Source organism: Periplaneta americana, chromosome 7 (assembly GCF_040183065.1).
Source record: "Periplaneta americana isolate PAMFEO1 chromosome 7, P.americana_PAMFEO1_priV1, whole genome shotgun sequence".
Lineage (NCBI taxonomy): Eukaryota > Metazoa > Arthropoda > Insecta > Blattodea > Blattidae > Periplaneta > Periplaneta americana.
The window spans coordinates 40,866,257-40,888,267 of NC_091123.1; the positions used below are offsets into that span (position 1 = coordinate 40,866,257).

At 36.3% G+C, this 22,011-nt stretch overlaps 1 protein-coding gene across 1 annotated transcript in view; it reads right to left on the bottom strand.

The window, feature by feature from the left end:
- Positions 1 to 21,535, bottom strand: part of LOC138702765 (uncharacterized) — a 43,658-nt gene extending 22,123 nt beyond the window's left edge. Inside the window, exons 1-5 of the mRNA XM_069830065.1 lie at positions 21,445 to 21,535; positions 21,076 to 21,143; positions 16,958 to 17,300; positions 13,164 to 13,328; positions 9,185 to 9,298 (exon numbers count right to left, since the gene is read on the bottom strand). Of these exons, the coding sequence (XP_069686166.1) occupies positions 9,185 to 9,298; positions 13,164 to 13,328; positions 16,958 to 17,300; positions 21,076 to 21,143; positions 21,445 to 21,535 (781 nt within the window). The remainder of the gene's footprint in view (positions 1 to 9,184; positions 9,299 to 13,163; positions 13,329 to 16,957; positions 17,301 to 21,075; positions 21,144 to 21,444) is intronic.
- Between the last annotated feature and the right edge of the window lie 476 nt (positions 21,536 to 22,011).

The following is a 22,011-nucleotide window of genomic DNA, read 5'->3' on the forward strand; positions in this document are numbered from 1 at the left end:
TTTTATTCTTGTAGAAATATAATATGTACTCTATATGATTCCTAAACATAACGTTTTTATTCTTGTCATTAAACACAGTAAAATTCAGTCGCGAAGCTAAGGTGTAAATACTGGGTAGGCTGAAAAAAATCTGCTCACCTTATATCTTTTTATACAGCACTTGATTCTCAGCTTTTCTATCAAAATTTGTTTGTGACACAGACCCCACAAGAAGATGATGACCACTCATTTTCACCCCCAAACAGAATACAGGTATAACAATATAACTTAATTATCTCAGAGCACCCTGTTAGTCAAGGATATATCTTATACCATGAAAATTGAAATTTTATATTTTGTCTTCCTCCATTCGCTATTTTAATGTGTAAATGTAGTGTCGATCTCGTATCTTTGTGAGCTCATTTTGTTTCATACATCTAACTTGAAAACGGTTTATCTTTTAATTCTGCAAATAATGACCTCAATGTTCTCTCACTATTAGCCATTTTACACAAAATTAGTATGTAACGCTAATACACAAGCATACACTTTCGATTAAACTAACACTCAACAATAGAGCACATTCACAGAACATCAGTATAGTTCAGCGTAGCTGAGTCATAGCGAATCAATACCCTGTCTTCCCCAGTCTTTCCTCAAGCTTGCGAGTGCTGCTGCCTGTGAGCAAGGTCATCGTGCTTTGCTACAAGGCTTCTGCCACACAAGCCTCTCGCACTGAACTGTGCATCCTGGAATGACTGCCAACAGTGAATTGAATATATGGAAGGATCAGAGTGAAACCAAGTGTTACGATACATCGTTATTACGAATTTATACTGTTATTATGTAAAACAACTCAAATTTTTTGGGTAGGCTAAGCCTCGAAAGCCTCTTAAGAGCTTTGCCACTGAAAATTCAAATGCTAATTTTTAAAACATAAAGTAATATACAGTAAAACCTATTTTTTTTAGACAGGTTTCTGTATTATTAAGATGTGAAATTAAAATGGAACATTTTATCCTTCGTATACATGAAAAACAAATTGGCATGCCGGAAACTGCAAGAAGTACAAAATATTCTGTTTAACACTAATCACATTAAATCAGTTTTCTGTCTCTTATTCCTTTGGTGAATCATCTTAATTAAAATCTCATTTTCTGTTCTGTATAAATATTATCATACCGGTAAGTCATTCATTAGTCATTAAACACTACTAAAGTTTACTAATTTCATTTAATTTAATATCTAACACTATACTATAATGCTGTGCTGTATATCACTGTACATTATTAATTTAATTGGACTAAGAGCTATCCATTACAAGCCTTGAATTCTGGTTTATCTAATGTCTTTGCCAATACAATAGCTTGCTTTGCAGAATAGATCCAGAAATTGGCATGTTCTTTGAAAGGTCAAGAAGAATCCACTCCCACAACAGTTCATTTATTTTCACATAAAGAGTTGCTTTCTGGTTCCTTTTATGTCACCAATATTGGCCACAAGTCATTCACTCATTATGATCTTTATTTTTTCAAGTGTCACGCCTGAGTTTTCCACAACTGAACTTCAACATTATTTCACATACACTTCGTTTCTAATTTTCCTTTAAGTCGGTAACTTTTACTTCATCACTTAATCATAGTGCCATATTTTGCGCAACTTTTTTTTTACCAGGAAATCACTACACTTGCACACTGTCTAGCTATGACAAGTATACGGGTGTGAAGCATTGAAAATCTTTGAAGGGACTCTTCTACCTAGCCAATGGAGTAATAAAATTTATGACCAACAGGCCAACACGCCCTCGTACCCTCTAAAATTTTGTAAAGAATACTTGTTTTTATCTTAGTGACCTACATATTTCGCATATTCCTTGAAATTACACGCTGTTTCAAAATATAGTTTACATTAAAGCACTGTGCCCAAGATATTATTTCCGTTTTGAACAGTAGCAGGCAGTTTCCGTTTTATTCAGGAAAAATTACACATAATAAATTGATCCGAAATAAACAGGATTGCAGATTATTCAGATTCCGATTTCAACAGGTTTCACTGTATATTTGTGACACCAGATTGAGATAAGAGTATTATAATCAATCACTAATGAAATACATACGTATTTTCATCTACAACACTGCACTTTTCTTTTAACAGAAATGTTAATGAATCTTATGCATTATGAAAGACTGCAAGTTACAATCTTTACAAAACTTTGGACTGCTATAGACATGAAAAAGAAATTACAAAAAAATTTAGTGTCCTATAGTTTTAGGCCTACACATTGGGGGGGGGGGGAGAAGGGGATCATCTTGCCGACCACACGTTACTCCCATACTGGTTGGATGATTGCTCACCTCTACTGAGGCATGTGGACGTGAGATCAACAGCCATCTTGTTGGTCTGGGCCCTTTATGGGCTGTCATGGCAAGGATAAAAAATATATTGTTTTTACTTGAGTGAAATTAAATCTTGTACAATAAGCGTGTTTATAAACAAGTCGAGTTAATTTATCCTAATTTTTATCTTGAAAGTGTAACATGAATACCTGCGGTAAGTTATTATATCACTTTGGAGTGTCATTATTAAATATCAAAATAATACAAAATTCTTATTCTTTGAACAGTTTTACAATTTCGATTTTATTTTTTGGTTCTGATACAATTATGTCTCAATCAGGTTGCCAACAAGGGGATCCGGCTGGCCCTTTACTTTTTAGTCTAACAATTCATCCCCTTATTAAAGAACTTATTAGTGAACTCAACCTTTTTTACTTAGATGATGGTTGTTTAAGTGGAGCCCCTTCAGATGTTTTGCAAGATCTTAATAAAATCATTCAATTCGGTTCAACTATAGGGTTAGAACTTAATCCTGATAAATGTGAAATTTATTTTTGTTCTAAGTTTAATCAAGCTGTTTTCTCTTCTTTTCAAAAACTTGCTCCGGGTATTTTACTAATGTCAAAATCCACTTTAACGATTCTTGGATCTCCCGTCTTTTTGGAAGCTGCCGATCACATCGCTGAAGAAAAACTAATTTCTTTGCAATATTTCATTGATCGTTTAAAACTAATACATCCTCATATTTCTTATTATCCCCTTAAAAATTGTTTTCTAATCCCTAAGATGACTTACTTTATGCGTACTACTCCTTTATGGCTTCTTCCAACTTTCCTACATAAAGCTGATGCTCTTTGCGATCCAGTTTGGAAATGATCCTAAATATAAATTCTACCGATACTAGTTGGACTCAAGCCTCTCTCCCAATTAAATTTGGTGGTGTGGGCATTCGGAAACTTTCTGACGTTTGTATACCTGCTTTTCTTTCTTCTGCCTTTGGAGTTTTCCGTTGCATCAAATCGCTCTTTCCATTATACAGTGATGCAGCTGAAATCTGCCATGTGCGTGATGCTCTGACAAGTTGGTATACTTCCTCACAAACCACTCATCCTCCTGCCCATCCTGAATTTCAAAAACAGTGGGACGTTATCTTTTCCCAAAAAATTTTAGATACACTCCTTTCTTCTTTCACATCCGAACAAGACATTGCACGTCTCCTAGCTCTTCAAGAGAGTGAGTCTGGAGCTTGGTTACACACATTACCTTCTCCTCACATCGGCACTCTAATAGGTAGTACATCCTTTAAAATCGCAATAGCTTTACGCCTCGGTTGTAAACTCTGTCAGCCACACCAATGTATTTGCGGGGGAATTGCTGATATTTACGGTTATCATGCACTGAGCTGTGCGAGGAGCAAGGGTCGCATTCCCAGACATACATCACTCAATGATATCATTAAAAGATCTCTGACTTCTTGTGGCATCCCGTCTCTTTTGGAACCACCAGGTATTAGTCGCGCAGATGGTAAACGACCCGATGGTCTTACCTTAATTCCATGGTCTAGAGGAAAATCTTTAATTTGGGACTCCACTTGCGTTGACACTCTAGCTCCATCTCACTTGCCGAATACCTCCAGACACGCAGCATCTGCTGCTGAATTAGCCGTGAAAAAGAAAGTCAATAAATATGCTCATCTTTTAGACAATTATATCTTTGTCCCCTTTGCTGTGGAGACCTTCGGTCCTTGGAGTCATGACGCTAAAGTTTTGGTATCTCAAATCGGCCAAATTTTGATCTCCATTACTGGTGATCGCCATTGCACTACTTATTTGCGTCAACGCTTAAGTATTGCTATTCAACGCGGAAATGCAATGAGCGTTTTGGGTACTCTTCCAGAGTCCAGCCCTGTGGACGAACTTTTTCTCCTGTAAAATTTTTTTTATCTCTATGTAAATGTTTATATTTAGTGTAATTGTAACGGTGAAAATATTGTTAATCCAATAATTTTTTTTTTTTCATAAGTGTATATTATTTTTGGGAGTGTTTTTGTAAGTAATTTTATGAGGTTGTTATTGATATGCTGATAAATTATTTGTAATGATATTTCATTATATAACACATTGCAGTATAATTAATAAATAATTTTTTATATAGGCTACATATTGTTTCATTTCGTCTTTTTTAATTCACATTCTGGTTTTTTTATGTTCACTTTATTCAATTTGTTCTTTTCTTTACAAGTAATTTCATTTAATACATACTATATCAATATATAGCTTATTATTGTTCTATATTTTGTCCTAAGAACATTTTTGTATTTGCTTGTAAGGTATAAAATAGAAAATAAAATATGTTTCAAACATAAATATGCAATTTTTAAATATTACTCTATATTAATTGCCTTTATGCCAATACAAATTATAATATATTTATGGTGAAGGATGGATGGAGCGGAACTGGAATCTGGTGTGGCTTAGTGGATAAAGCATCAGCACATAGAGCTGCGTAGAGTTGAAAACCCGGGTTCGAGAGAGAATTTTTCTCTGCTCCACTCATCCTTCATCATATGATAACGTAGAATTCCTACACGAAAATATCATATATACTTCGGTACATACAATAATATGAGTAGCTTAATATCAAAGACGGACATCTGACCCTCAGACCGAAATTTAGATATCTGTGGATTCTTATACAATTTTTCATGCTCTTTTCAATTATGGCATTTATTTCTTTAAAAAATCGACACATGTATGTGTTTTATAGCATTTTATTCTGATGTCTATTTCAGAAGTGGACACCTACATGATAGGTTTGTTTCAAATGCGGACACCTGACAAATAAACCAATAATAGTATAGTATTCTGATCAGATGATCAAGATATCTGTCATGGCGTATTGTTATTGTGGATTAGTGGACGCTGTAGTGTCTGTCCTTAAAAATATTGTCTTTTTTTAAGCTTAATTTACACTGGTTTTTTAATCTGACTGTGAAATGGAACAGAATATCACACCAGTGAAGTCTGGAAATGCTAGAAAGAGGAAATCTCAACCTCAACAATGGAAAAGAAACATTGAAAAGAGACAAAGGTATGGAGCATCTCTGTAATGCACAACCTCCTTTTTTTGTTTGTTGTGTAAAATATTAATCAATCGGAGAAAAGTTTGATATCACATATGCTTTAATAGCCTATAATGGAACATGTAAATATGTTTTCAGTAGGTGTTATGTAGACATTTTTATTTGTATTTTGAACTTGAAACGCAGGGTATTTGGTTCTAAAGAAGTCAGATTAATCATGTCTACACATACAATCTTTTCTGTAACCAGGTTTCTTATATTTTCTCTTGGTTTGTTTTTGTTTTAGGTAAAGTAGGCCTATGTATTATTGGAAGAATAACTTTCAATAATTTTATTATTAGTGCCGTAATGTTTTAGGTCATTTCTATAGCACTTTTCTTCTTTTTATTTTTTCTCTCTCTCCCTCACTAATATTTTGTGTTCCTGAGGGGAAAGTTGTAATAGGGGTTTGTTTTGTTTGTTCAGATATTCTGCCAAAGGTCTCCCTGTGCACCCAACTTGTGGCCATAGGGTTGGCTATCAATGCATGCTACTGACTACACGTGATATCAAGGATTTTCATGAAGCCTTTTATTCCACTCCCGAGAAAAGTAAGCAGGATGCATTTATTTTGAAATATTGTCGAGCTGAGATACCCAACCCAAAGAGGAAAAAGAAAGATCCAGTTAAGAGCAAATCCGCAACATTCCAGTACTCTATTGTGAGCCAGGCTGGAAACAATCTCAGGGTTTGTAGGAGTACATTTTTTAACATTCTGGCACCATTAACCAAACATAGAATCATAGGGGTCTTTAAAAGGTTTAAAAACGGGAAATCCCATGTTCCTGTAGAAACAAGAGGAGGAAACCATAAAGAAGCAAAGTTTGGTCCGAAAAGAGATGCGGTAAAGAATTTCATCTGCACTCTTAAAGCATCAGAATCTCATTACTCAAGGGAAAAAAGTTCACGTGTGTATCTACCATCAGAATTGAACATACGTAAACTTTGGAAAATGTACAATGAAGGCAAGCCTGAAAATGTTAAGGTTGCACAGGGTTTTTTCAGGAAAGTGTTCTGCACGGATTTTAACATTGGTTTCTCTGCCCCAGCCGTAGATGAGTGTAGCACATGCATTGAGTTGGAAAGCAGGATTATGATGGAGAAAAATGAGGTTGAGAAAGCAGGATTGAAATTCAAATTGCAATTACACAAAAAAACAAGCACAATCCTTTTTTGAACATTTGCGTCAAGAGCCTCCAGGCTGTTTTGTATGTCATTCGACTGTCAGAAGAACCTTGTTCTTCCGAAGGTTAGTGACCAGATGGCTTACTACTCCAGACAGCTCTACTGTTACAATTTATCAGTAGTTAAAGGTTTGTCAACAGACTCCTTAAACCCTGACAATGTCTCCATTTATTCATGGACTGAAGATGAAGCTAGAAAGTCGTCCAATGAAGTTGCTTCTGTCGTATTCAATGAAGTTAACTCTCTTGATCTCTCGAATTATGACACTCTTCGTCTTGTTGCAGATGGCTGCGCTGGACAAAATAGAAACGTAAATGTCCTAACAATGTGTACAAAATGGCTGGGCATTTGCGCCCCCCAGAACATCTCACAACTTGAATTGATTTATCCTGTGACAGGCCACTCTTTCCTCCCTTCTGATCAAGTGTTTGGTTTGATTGAAAGAGAACTGAGGAAAATTGAAACCATCACAATGAAAGAGGATTATTATGCAATATTTAAAAAATATGGAACACTAAAACTGATTGGAAGTGACTGGAAACCATCTGACTGGAAAGCAGTAGCCAAACAGTGTTTGAAGTCTGCAAGCCAGCTTCATTTCAAACTTTCCTCTTGCAGACGTGTAATTTTACGAAAGACGATGAAAGGAAACGTGGTTGTCAGAGGTGAAATGGCATACAACATTGATGTTGGCAGCGAAAGACCAATTTGTAAAGGAAAGTGCACACCTGCGGAAATGAACCCCTTCGATATTCCTCTTGGAGTTTCAGTAAAGGCTGAAAAACTGAAAGATGTCGGCAAGTTACTCTCAAAACATTTTGGGGAAAACTGGAGAAGCATCCCAGGTCTTGAATACTATAACAATCTGCTCAGTTCAACCCTACATGATCCAGATTCACAAGATACAGAATGTGAATGTTTTGATCTTCAAGAAGAGTTGGGTCACAACCCAGTTCTGGTGGCTGTTTAAAGGTGGACATTATTTCCGTTTCAGTGTTATAATCAAGTAACGTTAAAGTATATTGTAATTTTCAACGTTATAATGTTAATTAGTTCTCATGAACATGTGCAATTGTTTAAGAATAATATGAAAATAATTTTGTAATAAGAAAGACACAATAGTTATTTTTGTAATTCAGTGTTCTTGTAATTAATAATCAATTCGTACTACAAAATGTCTATTAATTTGTTAAAAATAATTCCACTTTCCACTTTTGAATTATAATTTCCTTGATAGTTACTGACACTACACAGACTAGCTTGTACAGTCCATTTTGATAACAGTAATTGATATTTGAATCAAAAACGGACACCTACATGGCAGTTTATATCAGAAGTGGACACCTGCACTTTTTCATTTCAAAAGCGGACATCTGTTTTTCTAGAATAAAATTTTACATAGTAATTGTTTAAAAGTGATGTTGCCAGGTTCTAAAAAGCATATACGAACTCTAACACTACATTTATAAAAATGAATTGTGTTAAAATATTACAAACAACACTGTGAAACAAAAAACTGCCTCTATATCAAAACTATGGAAACGACAGATGTCCGTCTTTGATATTAAACTACTCATATAATATATTCAGTTTTTAAAAAGGCTATTCTTTTGAAATAAAATCGAGTCTTCAAAGTGACTAGAGGTAATTTAATTCCGAAAATACAAACAAACAAGTTGGAATTCGTTAAAAATGCCTTTTCTCAAAATGTTATAATTTTAGAGAATATTTGAGAATGTACCCATTAAATTTGAATTTTATAGTATGAATTATTTTAGGTTATACAGTACCCCTACTTTACTCTCCTTACTTTTTTTTTCCTCTTGTACAGAGAAGGGACCCGAAGGCTTACACTGCAGCCTGAGGCTTATTGTGGTTACCACTCTTATTCTTGTGAATGATTGGGTAGCTGAACAGCCACGCTCTTGTACAAGTACAGCATGCCACACTGTGAACTTAATCCAGGCTATTGATGATGATGATGATGATGATGATGATGATGATGATGATGATGATGATATGTGAATTAATGATGGCGAAATGAGTCCGAGGTTCAATGCCGAAAATTACCCAGCAATTGTGTTTCAATTGGTTGAGGGAAAGCCCCAGAAAAAAACCCCAACCAGGTAATATGTCCCAACCAGGATTTGAACCTGCGCCCGCTCGTTTCATAGTCAGACGTGTTGACCATTACCCTACAGCAGTGGACCTCTTGACCTTAAATATTAAATATAATCTTACTAGCTAAATGATGGATAACAAAAACCGTACATTTTAACAGCTAGTTAGTCATACGGATTTTAGTTGCTTTAAACTAAGCCATTATGCAGAAATTTTCAAAATGAGGAATCACCAATCGAAATATTGTGATTAATGCCTTGTCATATGCCTCCCATGGAAAAAATAAAATTCAGAATGGTATAACCAGAGGCTGGTTGATCGAAGCATAAGAGCATGCAATGTCACAAAACATCAATTTACAAATGTGTAGTTTATCAATACAAAACACTTTTGTATTGCTTTATATTTCTACGTAACATCCATAACATCTTATTTAACTTACATCTATATATCCAAAATTCATACTCATCCATGGGGCATAGTCCCTCTGCTGGAGCAGGCTGTTCTTGATCACCCAATGCAACTTTAATTTGATGGGTCCAATGCACTACTACGACTGTAATTAAATTTATTTCATTTCATCATTAATAATAATAATCAATAATATAATAAAAGAACACTTCATATAATTTCCCAATTTTATGTATTTCACGTTCATTAGCTTTCGGTAATTTCTGAGCTATTGAAAGTCATCCTAGGACCTGAGAATCATAGTAAATATTTATGTACACATTGTAAACCCTTTGACACGGAAAATGGTCGCGTGAATTTGCCTAAGTGTCGTTCAGGCTAACAAGAGATTCACATGGGGAAATATTAAACATTGAGGTCCGAGGATGAAGACAAGTAGTAGCAGTGACATACAGTACTCGTATCTGTATGTTACGAAGTGACATATTCCCTATGAGGTCTTTATGATTTAGCGATAGAGCTCTTTCTTCTTGCAAAGGCCGGGCTTCGAATCTCTCTTTGTAAAGCACACAGGTGTAAACACAGCACACACACATTGATTCCCAAGCTATTCCGAGGAGGGACTTAGTCAAATTTCCGTTTCAAAGTATATACAGTATTTCAGAATAATATATTTTGAAATGTTACTATTACACATGATTAGGCCTATTAACTATTCCTTAACAGTGACTGAACTAGTCACCTTTACTCCACAGCGGTAGACTATTTTATTTTTATTCAAATTCATTCCTAAAAATAAAATGATCACATTTACCAGTACGTAGCTCTTAAGTAACTTTTCATACCAGTCTAGTATTGGCATTGAAATTCGAGCCATACATTAAGCTAGATAAATATTATATTGCAAAAGATTCTTTGCAATTTGAAGCACTTATGATGAATTAGATTGTTAGTAAATGAGTATCAGTTTTCAAGAATGTGAGGCAACAAAGTGTCAAAATTAAATTGGTAAGTTTCATTTTTTTAACATATCAACCACAAAATCATTTCAAGGAAGGATGCTTTCTCAAATTAGATATTCTGACATAGACAGACGTAATAAAAGGCATCACATATGTTGTAATTAGAGCAGGGTTGTTAATTAAACGATTGAAATATTTTTACTATGTCTTGCAGAGATTTAAAAATCATGTTAAGTAAGAATTTGATGAACAAGACAATTAGAAGTCACACATAATGTGTAAAATGCAAATGAATATAAAAGGAGCATTCGTTTTTTTAACTATGGAATTACAAATAATGGTAATTTGCTTTTCATTGCATGATTTAGGTTATTTACCAGTACAAGTTCAGAGGTGTTTGTATGCTTTTATCATCTCTTTTTGTCTGAGATATATGACAACACTTACTACGACAGCTCACAGAAGCAAACAAACACAGCAGAATATAACAGAGCAGTTCCAGTGGAATTTCAACTAAGATGGGGAAAATTTTCTATCACAAATTGTCACATATGACGAGACATTGGTTTATCATCATGAATTATGCTCCAACCAGTTAAGTTTGGAATGGAAACATCCAGCATCTCTCTTAGAATACAAAAGAAAAAAATCTACTCTCAGGACAATCACAATTTATACGGTATTTTAAAAAAACATCACGTGTCGTCTTATGACAAGCAAATTTCATATAATCAGTTACTTTTTGAATTTAATTATAAAACTTTAAAATCTCGACGATTAATAAATAGCCAAATTTTACTCTATAAGAATGTTAACGGTATATTGAATAACTGTGATTTTCTTAAATTCCTTCAGTTCAATGTAAAAAGAACAGAATTACGTCATAGGCAACCTTTTATTATTCCTATTCCTAGAACTGTTTTCTTCAAGAACTCTCCATTGTTTTTTATGTGTAATACTTACAACTCTCTGTCTTTAAACTGTGATTCTCAATTGGATTTCAGTTTAACAATTGAAAAATTTCGTACAATATTAAAAAGCATTGTATTTCCTTAGATATTTATATTATGAAGAAGTGTATTATAATGTTTTTACTCTAGTTTTTAAATAATTTTGCATCATTATATTGACATTTGGCACTATATTAAGTGCAATATTGAATTTTAGCATCTATTATCATTATGTATTTTCTTTCTTTCCTTTGTGTTGTTTGTTTTGTTGTTTTTTTCTCTTATTATGTATTTTGTGTATGCATATATATCTGTGTAAGCCATCTGTAATTGGAAGCCTGCTTCTGTTGGTGGTGGATTTAAAATAAAATAAAATAAACCCAATTATGAAACACTACTGTGACAGCTGCATCGCATAGTGAAATAAATTTAAGTTCAAATCTGCAATTTAATCCAAGTGCAGATGGTCGGTCTTCTGTCGAAAAGTGTGCTTTCACTTCACGATAACACCTGTCCATCCATATTCAGTGGTAGAAACCAGTGGAACAATATGGCAGCTGAAACCTAAACTTCTCCCATAGTCACCTTATAATCTCGACCTTGTTCTATCCACCTTTCATATGCACATATATCTAAAGGAATTCTGTCTATTGCATGCCAGTGATAGTAAGTTAAAATCATGACACAGACAGATGGAATAAAATTATTATTTTGTTACAGATTGTTGTACGTGACGAAATTAATAGCTACATTAAATTTACTTTCTGTCTTTATATTGCATGTGTGTTTATTAAAACCTGGGATTGTTCACTCCATCGGTAAATTGGTCTACATAATTGGCTTGATATGGGTTAATGACAAACAGCCAAGTATCGGTACCTGCCACTAAACAAAAAAAAAATGCTTTTGTGTCATACATAGTAGAAAGAATTGTGAGGGAGAAAAAGCAAACACACCAGGGGCATTTTATTTATTATAATGAATGCCACTGTCTGTAAGGAGTTGCACTGATTGCATAAGCACATAGGCGGAGTTATGGGGGGGCACTGCCCCCCCCCAAACTTGTCTGAACTCTTTTTTTTTTTTCTATTAACGTTAGAAAGTATTGAATTCAAAAGATCTTTTTTGCCTTTGTTTATGATTAAATTTCTTTGCTTAAATTGATGAATTAATGTCTTCAGATCATGTGTCTGGACTAAAATATTTATTTTAAATTTCTGAATGTATAAGAATTCCTATACCTCATTTGAGGAATGGAAGCACTGTAATGTTTCTTTTGTAACAGCCTGTACTCATGTGTTAGAAGTCTGCAGGTGTTTAGACCACCACTTGGAGATGTATGAATTAAGGCTGGTTCACAATAAACCGGGAACGAAAACGACAACGAGAACGAGAACGGAAATAATGTTAAAAGAAATGTATTTAAATATGAGCATTCACAATAGTTAATTGTGAACACTCGTATTTAAATACGTTTATTTTAAAAATATTTCCGTTCTCGTTCTCGTTGTCGTTTCCGTTTCGGGTTTATTGTGAACCAGCCTTTACACTGCACAGTAATGCAGAAAAAAGAAAAATGATCCCGGTATAATGAGTAAACTTAAAGACGAGATTATAATAAAATAATTAAAGTTATATTTCATATGATATCTTCATAAGGTAAGCTTCATATAAAAAAGTTTCTGTTCGAACAGTTACGTATTTTTATTGATGCATCCATGTGTTTCTGTATGAGAGAGAAAAAGAGGGAGATTGTTCTAAGTTATACCCTATTATAATTTGTAGTAGACCTACAGTTCAAGCCCTATACAACTCGGTCCGAAACATCGTGGCTATGGATGTAACACTGTAAGAAACATGCCCCCCCGAAAATATCTTTTTAGTAAATGATCATATTCCGATATACTGTACCATGGTCAAGCTATAACGAGGGAAGGAGGTAAATGGCGGTTTTGCTTTGCCTCCCCCCCCCCCCCCCAAGGAAACGGTTCTCTCTCCGCCTATGCATAAACAGAATAATAACCCAAATTCATAAGTTATAATAGAGAATGAGAAGAATTGAGAAAAATATTTTAAAGCTCAGAACCACTAATCTTACCTTCTAATCTCTTCACCAACTCCTTATCCTTACTTGCTTCTTCAACACTTACATTCATTCCTTCTTGAGGAATGTATATGACCGTCCAGCCAAGAATCTTGTAATGTAGGTCAGTTAAATTTGCCAGGTAAGTGTGCATATTCGTACAAAAATCACTTTTCACGTCTTGATATTCATTAAGGAAATTATATTTATAACTGAGAATTACATTTGCATTGTCAGTTGTGTTTATGTTTGTTAAACAATAAAGTTTCAGTTGTTTGTGCACATGTCATACGTCTTCTTCTGTCGTGTGTGTGTCTCCTTCTCTATACAGCATGTAAAAGACCTACAAACTTTAAAGTGTGGTAGAACTCATCCAGAGCACCATTTTGATTAAACAACCCCTTTCCTTCGATACATCCCTATGTGTTCTAGAATGTAAAACTCTTGGCACCTATCTGTAGGCAATCCAATTGTGAGAGTCATAGAGTTGGGCCAGTAACACTACAATGTTCAAAGTGCCTTCCCTCCACTTCACTGCATTTATTACATCTGCACTAGTTCGAAGGATTGGTTCTCCATACTTAGGTAAAAGTAAAGTGAGCTGACACAAACTAATCGATCTCCTGCCCAGGAACAATTTTACCTTCGAAATTATTCAAATCAACTTTACAGGGAGTTATACCTGAAAGCTTGATTTGCATAATACACGTCACTGTTCGTTAACAGAAAACCACAATTTAAGTCACACAGAGTTATTGTGCACTCACTGTTGGTTGCTTGATGTTTGTCAGCCCACTTTGAGGTCTGTGGATATAGAGGGAAAAATTGGATCGGTGTCGGGTAGAGTTCCCGGGTAACTCAGTTGGTAGAGCATTGGTACGTTTAACCAAAGGTCCCGGATTCGATGCCCGGCCCCGGAACAATTTTTCCTTCGAAATTATTCAAATCAACTTTACAGGGAGTTATACCTGAAAGCTTGATTTGCACAAACTAATCAATCAATTAATTGTTGTTGTTTAGTCAACTGTCCGAAGACAGGTTTGAATCTCTCAGGTGATACCAAGAAGGCACCACTTATGACGCAACTAGGCCAGGACATAATAGGGTAGTGTGGCCAGTTCCTTTCCCACTCCATTGCATATATCGCCGACTAGCTACATATTACACTAGTCAGACTTCAGATGCATACAAACAATTGTTCTTTCTCTGACATATATCGTCAAGTGAGATGTACTGCCTGATAATAGATGTACATATCAGTCAGAACTCAATCAGAGGATCAATTAAATGATGGACTGCATAATGTTAGCTTACACTCATGTAAAGTGAAATGAGGCATGCGTTTCAGTCAATTGATGGAATGCACAGCCAGAATGATGAAAGGTTTTTTTGTGTCTAATCCTTTAAAGGCACCAGGAGTTCTAGATTTAAGGACGCATAGCTCTTTAAGGACATGTTGGAGGACATTCGACAGGTGCATCCTTTACTATGCTGTATATCTTTACATAGAATTACGTATGGGTGCAACCACCTGTCGATAGGTGCATAGCTTTACTATGCTACATATCTTTACGTAGAACTACGTGTGGGTGCGATCACCTGTCGACAGGTGTATAGTTTTACTATGCTTTATATCTTTACATAGAATTACGTATGGGTGCAACCACCTGTCGATAGGTGCTTAGCTTTACGTAGAACTACGTGTATGTGCGAGCACCTGTCGACAGGTGCATAGCTTTACTATGCTGTATATCTTTATGTAGAGCTACGTGTGGGTGCGACCACCTGTCTATAGGTTATAGCTTTACTATGCTATAACAGAACTACATGCGGGTATGGTCACCTGTTGGCACTGCATAGTTCTATGATGCTGCATATCTTTACGTAGAATTACTTATGGGAAGGCAAGGAGAACAAAGGAAAGGAAAGGTTGGGGGTGGGGGGGGGGTTCACTTTTATGTGACGATCAGTTAAGTAACCTCCTCATACCCAGTGAAGAGGAAGACGCAATTCTACGTCAAAATGTTTCGAGTGAGATCCACCACACCTTCAATTTTGTAACATAGACCTCATTACATCCTGTAGATGTGTTTCTCTCTATCTTTTCCTTTCTATATGTGTCTCTGTGTTTATTTCCCTCTCTTTCTGTATGTGTGTATCTTTTGAATTGAATTGAAAGAGACGTGTGAGGAGAAATTTAAAAGGTACGCAAAACGCGTCCTTGCAAAAGGCTTGAGACTGAAAGAAACTGAATATGTGAGCTCCAAGCCTGTTGGCCACTTGTCTTAGTCCGAGTTTCGCTGCTCCACTGAAGGAGTTCTAGAAAATTTTGAAGGGGAAAAGCCGAAATTGGACGTAATCTCTTAGGTACCACATACGCGAGGTGACAGAAATGTGATTAAAGTGATCATGGGACAGGACGAGGAAGAAATGGCTGGTGTAAGTCTGCACATTGAAAGGAACTTTGTCATTTCCCAGTGCATGTGGAGTCGAGAAGACTCTGTCGTGTGTTGTTCGGTGACAAGGCAGGTGAAGGCCGTCAGAAGAGATGCCACGAATTCTAAATCTGCAAATTGAAAGGTTTTCTGTCTTTTCGCAATGCGACTAGACGAGTGACCTTGCCCATGTAACAGGTATTTTATGGATTCTGAACTAGGGCATTTACGTCGTTTTGTTAGAAAAAGGGGAAATTAATGGGGAAGGGCATATAGGTCCGTGGCCCATTTCTCCTAGGGCTCATCGCGACATTTGTCTTAACGCCTTAGGAAAACCACGGAAATACCTTAGGCAGGATGAGTTGTCTGAGACTAGCCAATTGGCTTTTAGGTAGGAGGTCGATTGAATTGTGATTTTGAGTCTTGTTGAATCGTCTCAAAATAGAGACCAGCCAATTGGCTCTATGGCGACTCAATTAGGATGAGATAGGCGAGAGGGCATAGATGTAAAAATTAAATAAATTTAGAGTAATTACCGGGGTCATGGAAATGTGAGTGCAGGTCCGTGGCCCATTTCTTTTAGGGCTCATCCGACATTTGTCTTAGCGCCTTAGGAAAACCACGGATAAACCTTAGGCAGGATGTGTGTATCTTTCTCCCTTTCTATATATGTATGTCCCTTTCTATATATATATATATATATATATATATATATATATATCTGTGTGTGTATGTGTGTGTGCGCACGCATACATGCATGTGTGCCAATCCCGCTTTGTATATATTAATATTTCTGTTTGTGTATGTGTGTATCCGTCTGTGATTTCTCCCTTTTTATGTGTTTGTGTCTCTGTGTATCTCCCTGTCTTTGTGTCTTTATATGTGTATCCCTCCTCTGTGTCTCTATACTATAGCCTACTAGTCCTCCTTAAGGAAAGAGGCACGGACTGGGACTGCCTTCACACGTAGGCCACTTGGGTGGGCTACCTTGGATGGAATTATGTGCATGCCCTAAGACCCTCCTGCTCTACAGATTCCTCTACGGGCCACCCCAAATTTCTCTACAGACTGCAGAATCCCTTTACCTTTTCACGTAGACATCACCACAGTCCCTGAACCTCAATCCCAGTCCCAAGACGTACTATGATCCCAATGGAGAGCTTATGGCACATAGCACTACCACTAGCAACTAATTACCACTTAGCATGGGGTGAAAATTCAGTGGCGGCCCCCAGCCGAATCTTCATCAGTCACAAACTCGTAATGGAGGAAAGAAACGGAGATTATGATGAAAGAGGGGAAGTGTAATTATGATGATGATATTTGCAACTATGTCATTCATTCATATTACTTCAGTTAGTGAATTAAGGATACTATCAGGCCACGTTGTTTCATTGAAGAAAACAGGAGCATACACATGCTGTAGAATGTTGAGCATTGTACTTTCAACGTTGTCATTTGTTGTTCCGAAAGTAATAACTTCATAGAAATTATCTGGAGTTATTACATCAGTAGGCTCTTTCAAGAAGTATGTCATATCTTTTATGGGAACTGCTGGAAAACCTAAGCTTGCCATTAAAGTTAAATTATCAAAATAAATTGAAAGGACTTCGGCATTCTTTGTCATAAAATACTCTTTTATAACATCTTCTACTTCTAGAGTCCAATCATCTTCACGAAGATCGAATAAGGTAGTAAATCTCTTCACTTTATCAACCTAAATTGGAAAATAAACAAAACAAAATTATTACATTTCATAAATTACTTTATGGAACATATTATGAAAACTGAGAGGTATGTAAGCATTAACTTGGTAAAAAATTTAAATTTAAAGAAAAAGACAAATTTACGGTATGTAATACCTATCCACTTGAGTGATGTGTAATAAATTGCTATAAATAATCAGAAATAAAACTGGTACCGGTATTTAAGATATAATAAGGTAAAAATTCACTGTCAACACACCACGACTTTTTTTTTTCTTGGTGATTCAGATTACTTATTGACTGTATCTTCCGAAAAATATACAGGTGTATTTTTTATTTTCTTCGCAGTGATAATATCTGCCACATAAATTTCTTATAAATGAACCTACTTTTGTCATTTTTACGCTAATTAACTTAATGGTGTGTTAATAGGTGAATTTTGGCCAACATTTTGTTGAAGTACATTAATATCTTTATCGCAACCCAGTACCAGCCTTCACTCACGTGGAAATCAGTGTCTGGAAGTTATGTTGGAAGACAACACTAAATTTAACCAATTGAAATGCTATAACTTTACTGCTCAAAAAATTAACGGAATAGATTTTTGTTGGTATGTGTATTCTTGTTATATGATTATAGCTATTTTTTATGATATTACCATATGCAGTAACATCTGGTCTATCCAGGAAACATAACATTTTTGTTCACATCTTCATAGCAGTCCCAATAACTATGTACTTACAGTAATCCATCCATGTCAAAAACTCTTATCATTTAGCTTGATTTTCTTTTTGTGACTTGGAAGTTATCAACTGTCACTCTCATTCAACAAAGATGGACTTATGGTCAGATCACTGATGATCTCCATTAGTCTGAGGTGTCAAGCATTACAGGGAGACAGTCTCCAGTACAAAAGGAGATGTGGTTAAGGATGTAAACGAAGGACAAGAAGTCAAGACAGATTTTCGGTTCTTTCTGTTCTGTATTGGCACACTTCCACTGTCCATGACCTACAAAACAACTCCACGTTAATACATGGAGTAGCAGTAAGTGATCAGTCAGGAATAGATTGGGGGAATGCAATTTGTGCCCTAGAAGACGTCTATATAGCCTTTGTCTATAGGTAAGCATAAGCAAGCATGTCTAAGATTAGCTCTAGAACATGTAAAAACATGTAAACTGTCAACTTCAGCACTGAAGGCGAATATCGTTCACAGACGAATCGAGGTTCTTCTCGACTTCATGTGGTGGACGAATACATGTCTGGAGACGATCTGGAAAGCATCTCAACCCACCTATTATTCAGGAAATTGACAAATTTGGTCAGGATTCACTAAATTATGGTCTGGGACAGCATCAGCTTAGAAACCAAAACTGCCCAGAACATTGTTCAAGAGCTGCTAAATGCTAGTGGCTATGTCGAGAACATACTGAAACAATATGTTATGCCTTCAGCAGAATGTACGGGTGCTGACTTTTTGTTAATGCATGACAACACAAGACTGCTGCCATCTCCATGAACTTTCACAGCAAGCACGAAATTTCTGTAATGAATTGGCCAATGATGAGTCCAGATTTAAATAAATCCTACCAGTACTGAACACCTATGGGACATGCTTGAAAGACATTTGTAGGCGCTCTCGAGGCTACAGGACCTCCAAGTGCTTGAAGTAGCACTAAATGAAGACTAGAGAAATATAGATATCTCAAGTGAACATTCGGAGACTTGTGTTTAGCATGTCTCATAGATGATGATGATAATAATAATAATAATAATAATAATAATAATAATAATAATAATAATAATAATAATAAATTTAGCCTGCTAGATCCCGTCAGGGCAAGGGCCTCCTGATTGACAGGGCTTGGCTCAGTAGACTTCACTCATTAGGTGAGCAGGTCCTAAGGAGTGACATCAGTGAACTTGGCTGCACTACTTCGTTTCTATGTACACAAACACTATATGCACTTGTAAGATTCGCACCACACTACACACTGAGTACGGTGGCTTCTAGATTTCTCCATAGCTGTCTGTCTCTTGTACTGCTCGTCCAATGTGCTCCTGCCTTCTTCTTGAAGAAATCGGCCCATCTAGTCGTCTGGCGTTCCACTCTTCTTCTGCCGATCCTGGGATCCCACAATGTCAGTCTGTGCGTCCATCGTCTGTGGTCCATCCTTACCACGTGCCCTCCCCACTTCCACTTTAGGCTTTCGGCGGTGTTTAGGACGTCTTTCATGCCGGTACGGTTGTGTAGCTCCTCGTTCCTTACTTTGTTCCTCAGAGAAAGTTGCAGGATTTCTCTTTCCATACTGCGTTGGCAGGTTTGAAGCATAAGCCTCTGTTTTGATGTTTAGGGACCAGGTTTGGCATCCATACAGTAGGACTGGTAATACACATTTTTCCAGGGTCTCAACTTTTAAGCTTAGCTTCTGGAATTTGTCTGTAAGTATGAACTTTAAAGACCAGAACTTCTTCCATGCCATGCTGATTCGTCTCTTTATTTCTTTCTCTGAATTGCTGGAGAAGGACAGGTTCTGGCCCAGGTAGGTATAATCTTCCACATATTCTAGTGGCTGGCCATTTAAGTGGATCCGGTCTTCAAACGCATTAGTCATTAGTTCGTCTTTTCTGGGTTCATGGATAAGCCCGCCTTTTTGCTGATCCTGTCCAATTCTTCAAGCATCTGTTTTAGATCTGCTGCTGATTTCGCTACCAATATTATATCGTCTGCGAACCGGAGGTGGGTCATTCTCAGTCCATGAGACGCCACACTGTAATTTGTACTCGTTGAGAGCATACGAGGTGCTAAGCCCCTATAGAGAACCTGAGGACTGTGATCGTGAGGCTGAAAACACATTTCTCACTTTGTTTTGTGCAGTATCAAGGAAGATGACCATTATTGACTATAATTTGTTTGTAAATGACCAAATGGAAACTAATTTGTTACGGTACTAAATATCTAAAATTGTTCCGCTGAATTTTTTGAGCAGCATATTTACAATACAAATTTTATCTGGTACCTTGATAATAATTCTTACATGTTGGTTATTGTTCTAATTTCGAACCCTTTACCATTGTCAATATTTTCAGTGTCATCCATAAGCAATTTTATTAAATAAGATTAGAAAGTACCAGTGTGGGATTTAATCCATGTCATAAGATGTATAATAATCCGTGGCGCTACAGTTCATGAAGGGCCCAGACCAACCAGCTGGCTGCTGGCCTCACGTCCACATGCCGAAGCAGAGGTGGACGATCATCCAACCAGAATGGAGGTATCGTGTGGTTAGCACGATGATCCCTCCCAGCCGGGTAATTGATAAGCGCGGGAACGCCATTTCATAGTGCTTTAGCAATAACATCTTTAGCAAGACTTCTGGCTTCTGTTGCATTCAAAAAATTATAAAATACGATAATTTGGTTCAGGGAGCATCCGTTCTTAGTAAAGATAATTCGTTTAGCGTGTTTCTTAATTGAAATTACGAAATGGCGTTCCTGTGCTTAACATTTAATCCCAGCCGTTATAGCTGGCTTTCGCAACCGGATTTCGCTACCTATCGTAGCTCCTCAAGTGCATCATGATGCTGGGTGGGCACCGGTCCCATACACTGGCCGAAATTTCATGAGAAAATTTCTTTCCCCATGAGGACTCGAACCAGCGCGCAATCCGTAACGCGAGTCTTAGGCAGGATGCCTTAGACCACAACGTGGGACTCATAAGATGTATACAAGTACTATATACAATGTTGTAGTTTTAGTTATAAAATACACAATTGATAGCTCACCAAAGACTCCAACTCTTCTTCAGAATATACTGGTCCAGAAGGTTCTTCTTTTTCAACTATAGGCTCAACTGGAACATTTAAAACACGTTAATTTATAAACAATTACCAATTTCGTGACACTGATAATAAACATACATATTTTATTAATATATATATTTTTTTATTTATAATGGCAGGTTTACGTTATAGTATCATTATCCTAAGCAACCTTGAACAAAATAGATTAATAACAATTCATATAATATTACAAATTAGGTCCGGCACTAAAATTACTACACATAATATGGATGCATATAAATAATAGTTATATTGTCTTTGTGGGATTGACTGAAGATAAGAGTCATACAGACAAAAATAAAATATACCAACCCACTGCTAGAGCTTCCTCTTCACTATTAGATGAAGATTCGGAGCTACTACTAATTATTGTTGTAGGCGTTGTTCCTGTTATGGAACTCATTGTAGGTAATTGATTCAGTAATACATCAGGATTAAACTTTTATAAATCTTATGGTATTCTAATTCAGTATCATTAGAAATCCAATCTATTTAATTCGAATAAACAATCAATATCACGCTTGTTGCCCTTAGCAACTACAGACATGGCTGTATCAATATAACAACTAGCTACTGTTAAAAAAAATGAAGTACATAATGTGCTACCATACAATAAGCATAAGAAAATTAATGTAACTTTTAGATTCGGAGTTGCGTTCGGGCGCGGGTTCGATTCCCGCTTGGGCTGATTACCCGGTTGGTCTTTTCTGAGGTTTTCCCCAACCATAAGGCAAATTTCAGGTAATCTATGGCGAATCCTCGGCCTAATCTCGCCAAATATCATCTCGCTATCACCAATCCCATCGACGCTAAATAACCTCGTAGTTGATACAGCGTCGTTAAATAAACAAATAAAAAATGTAACGTTTATCTTTCCCA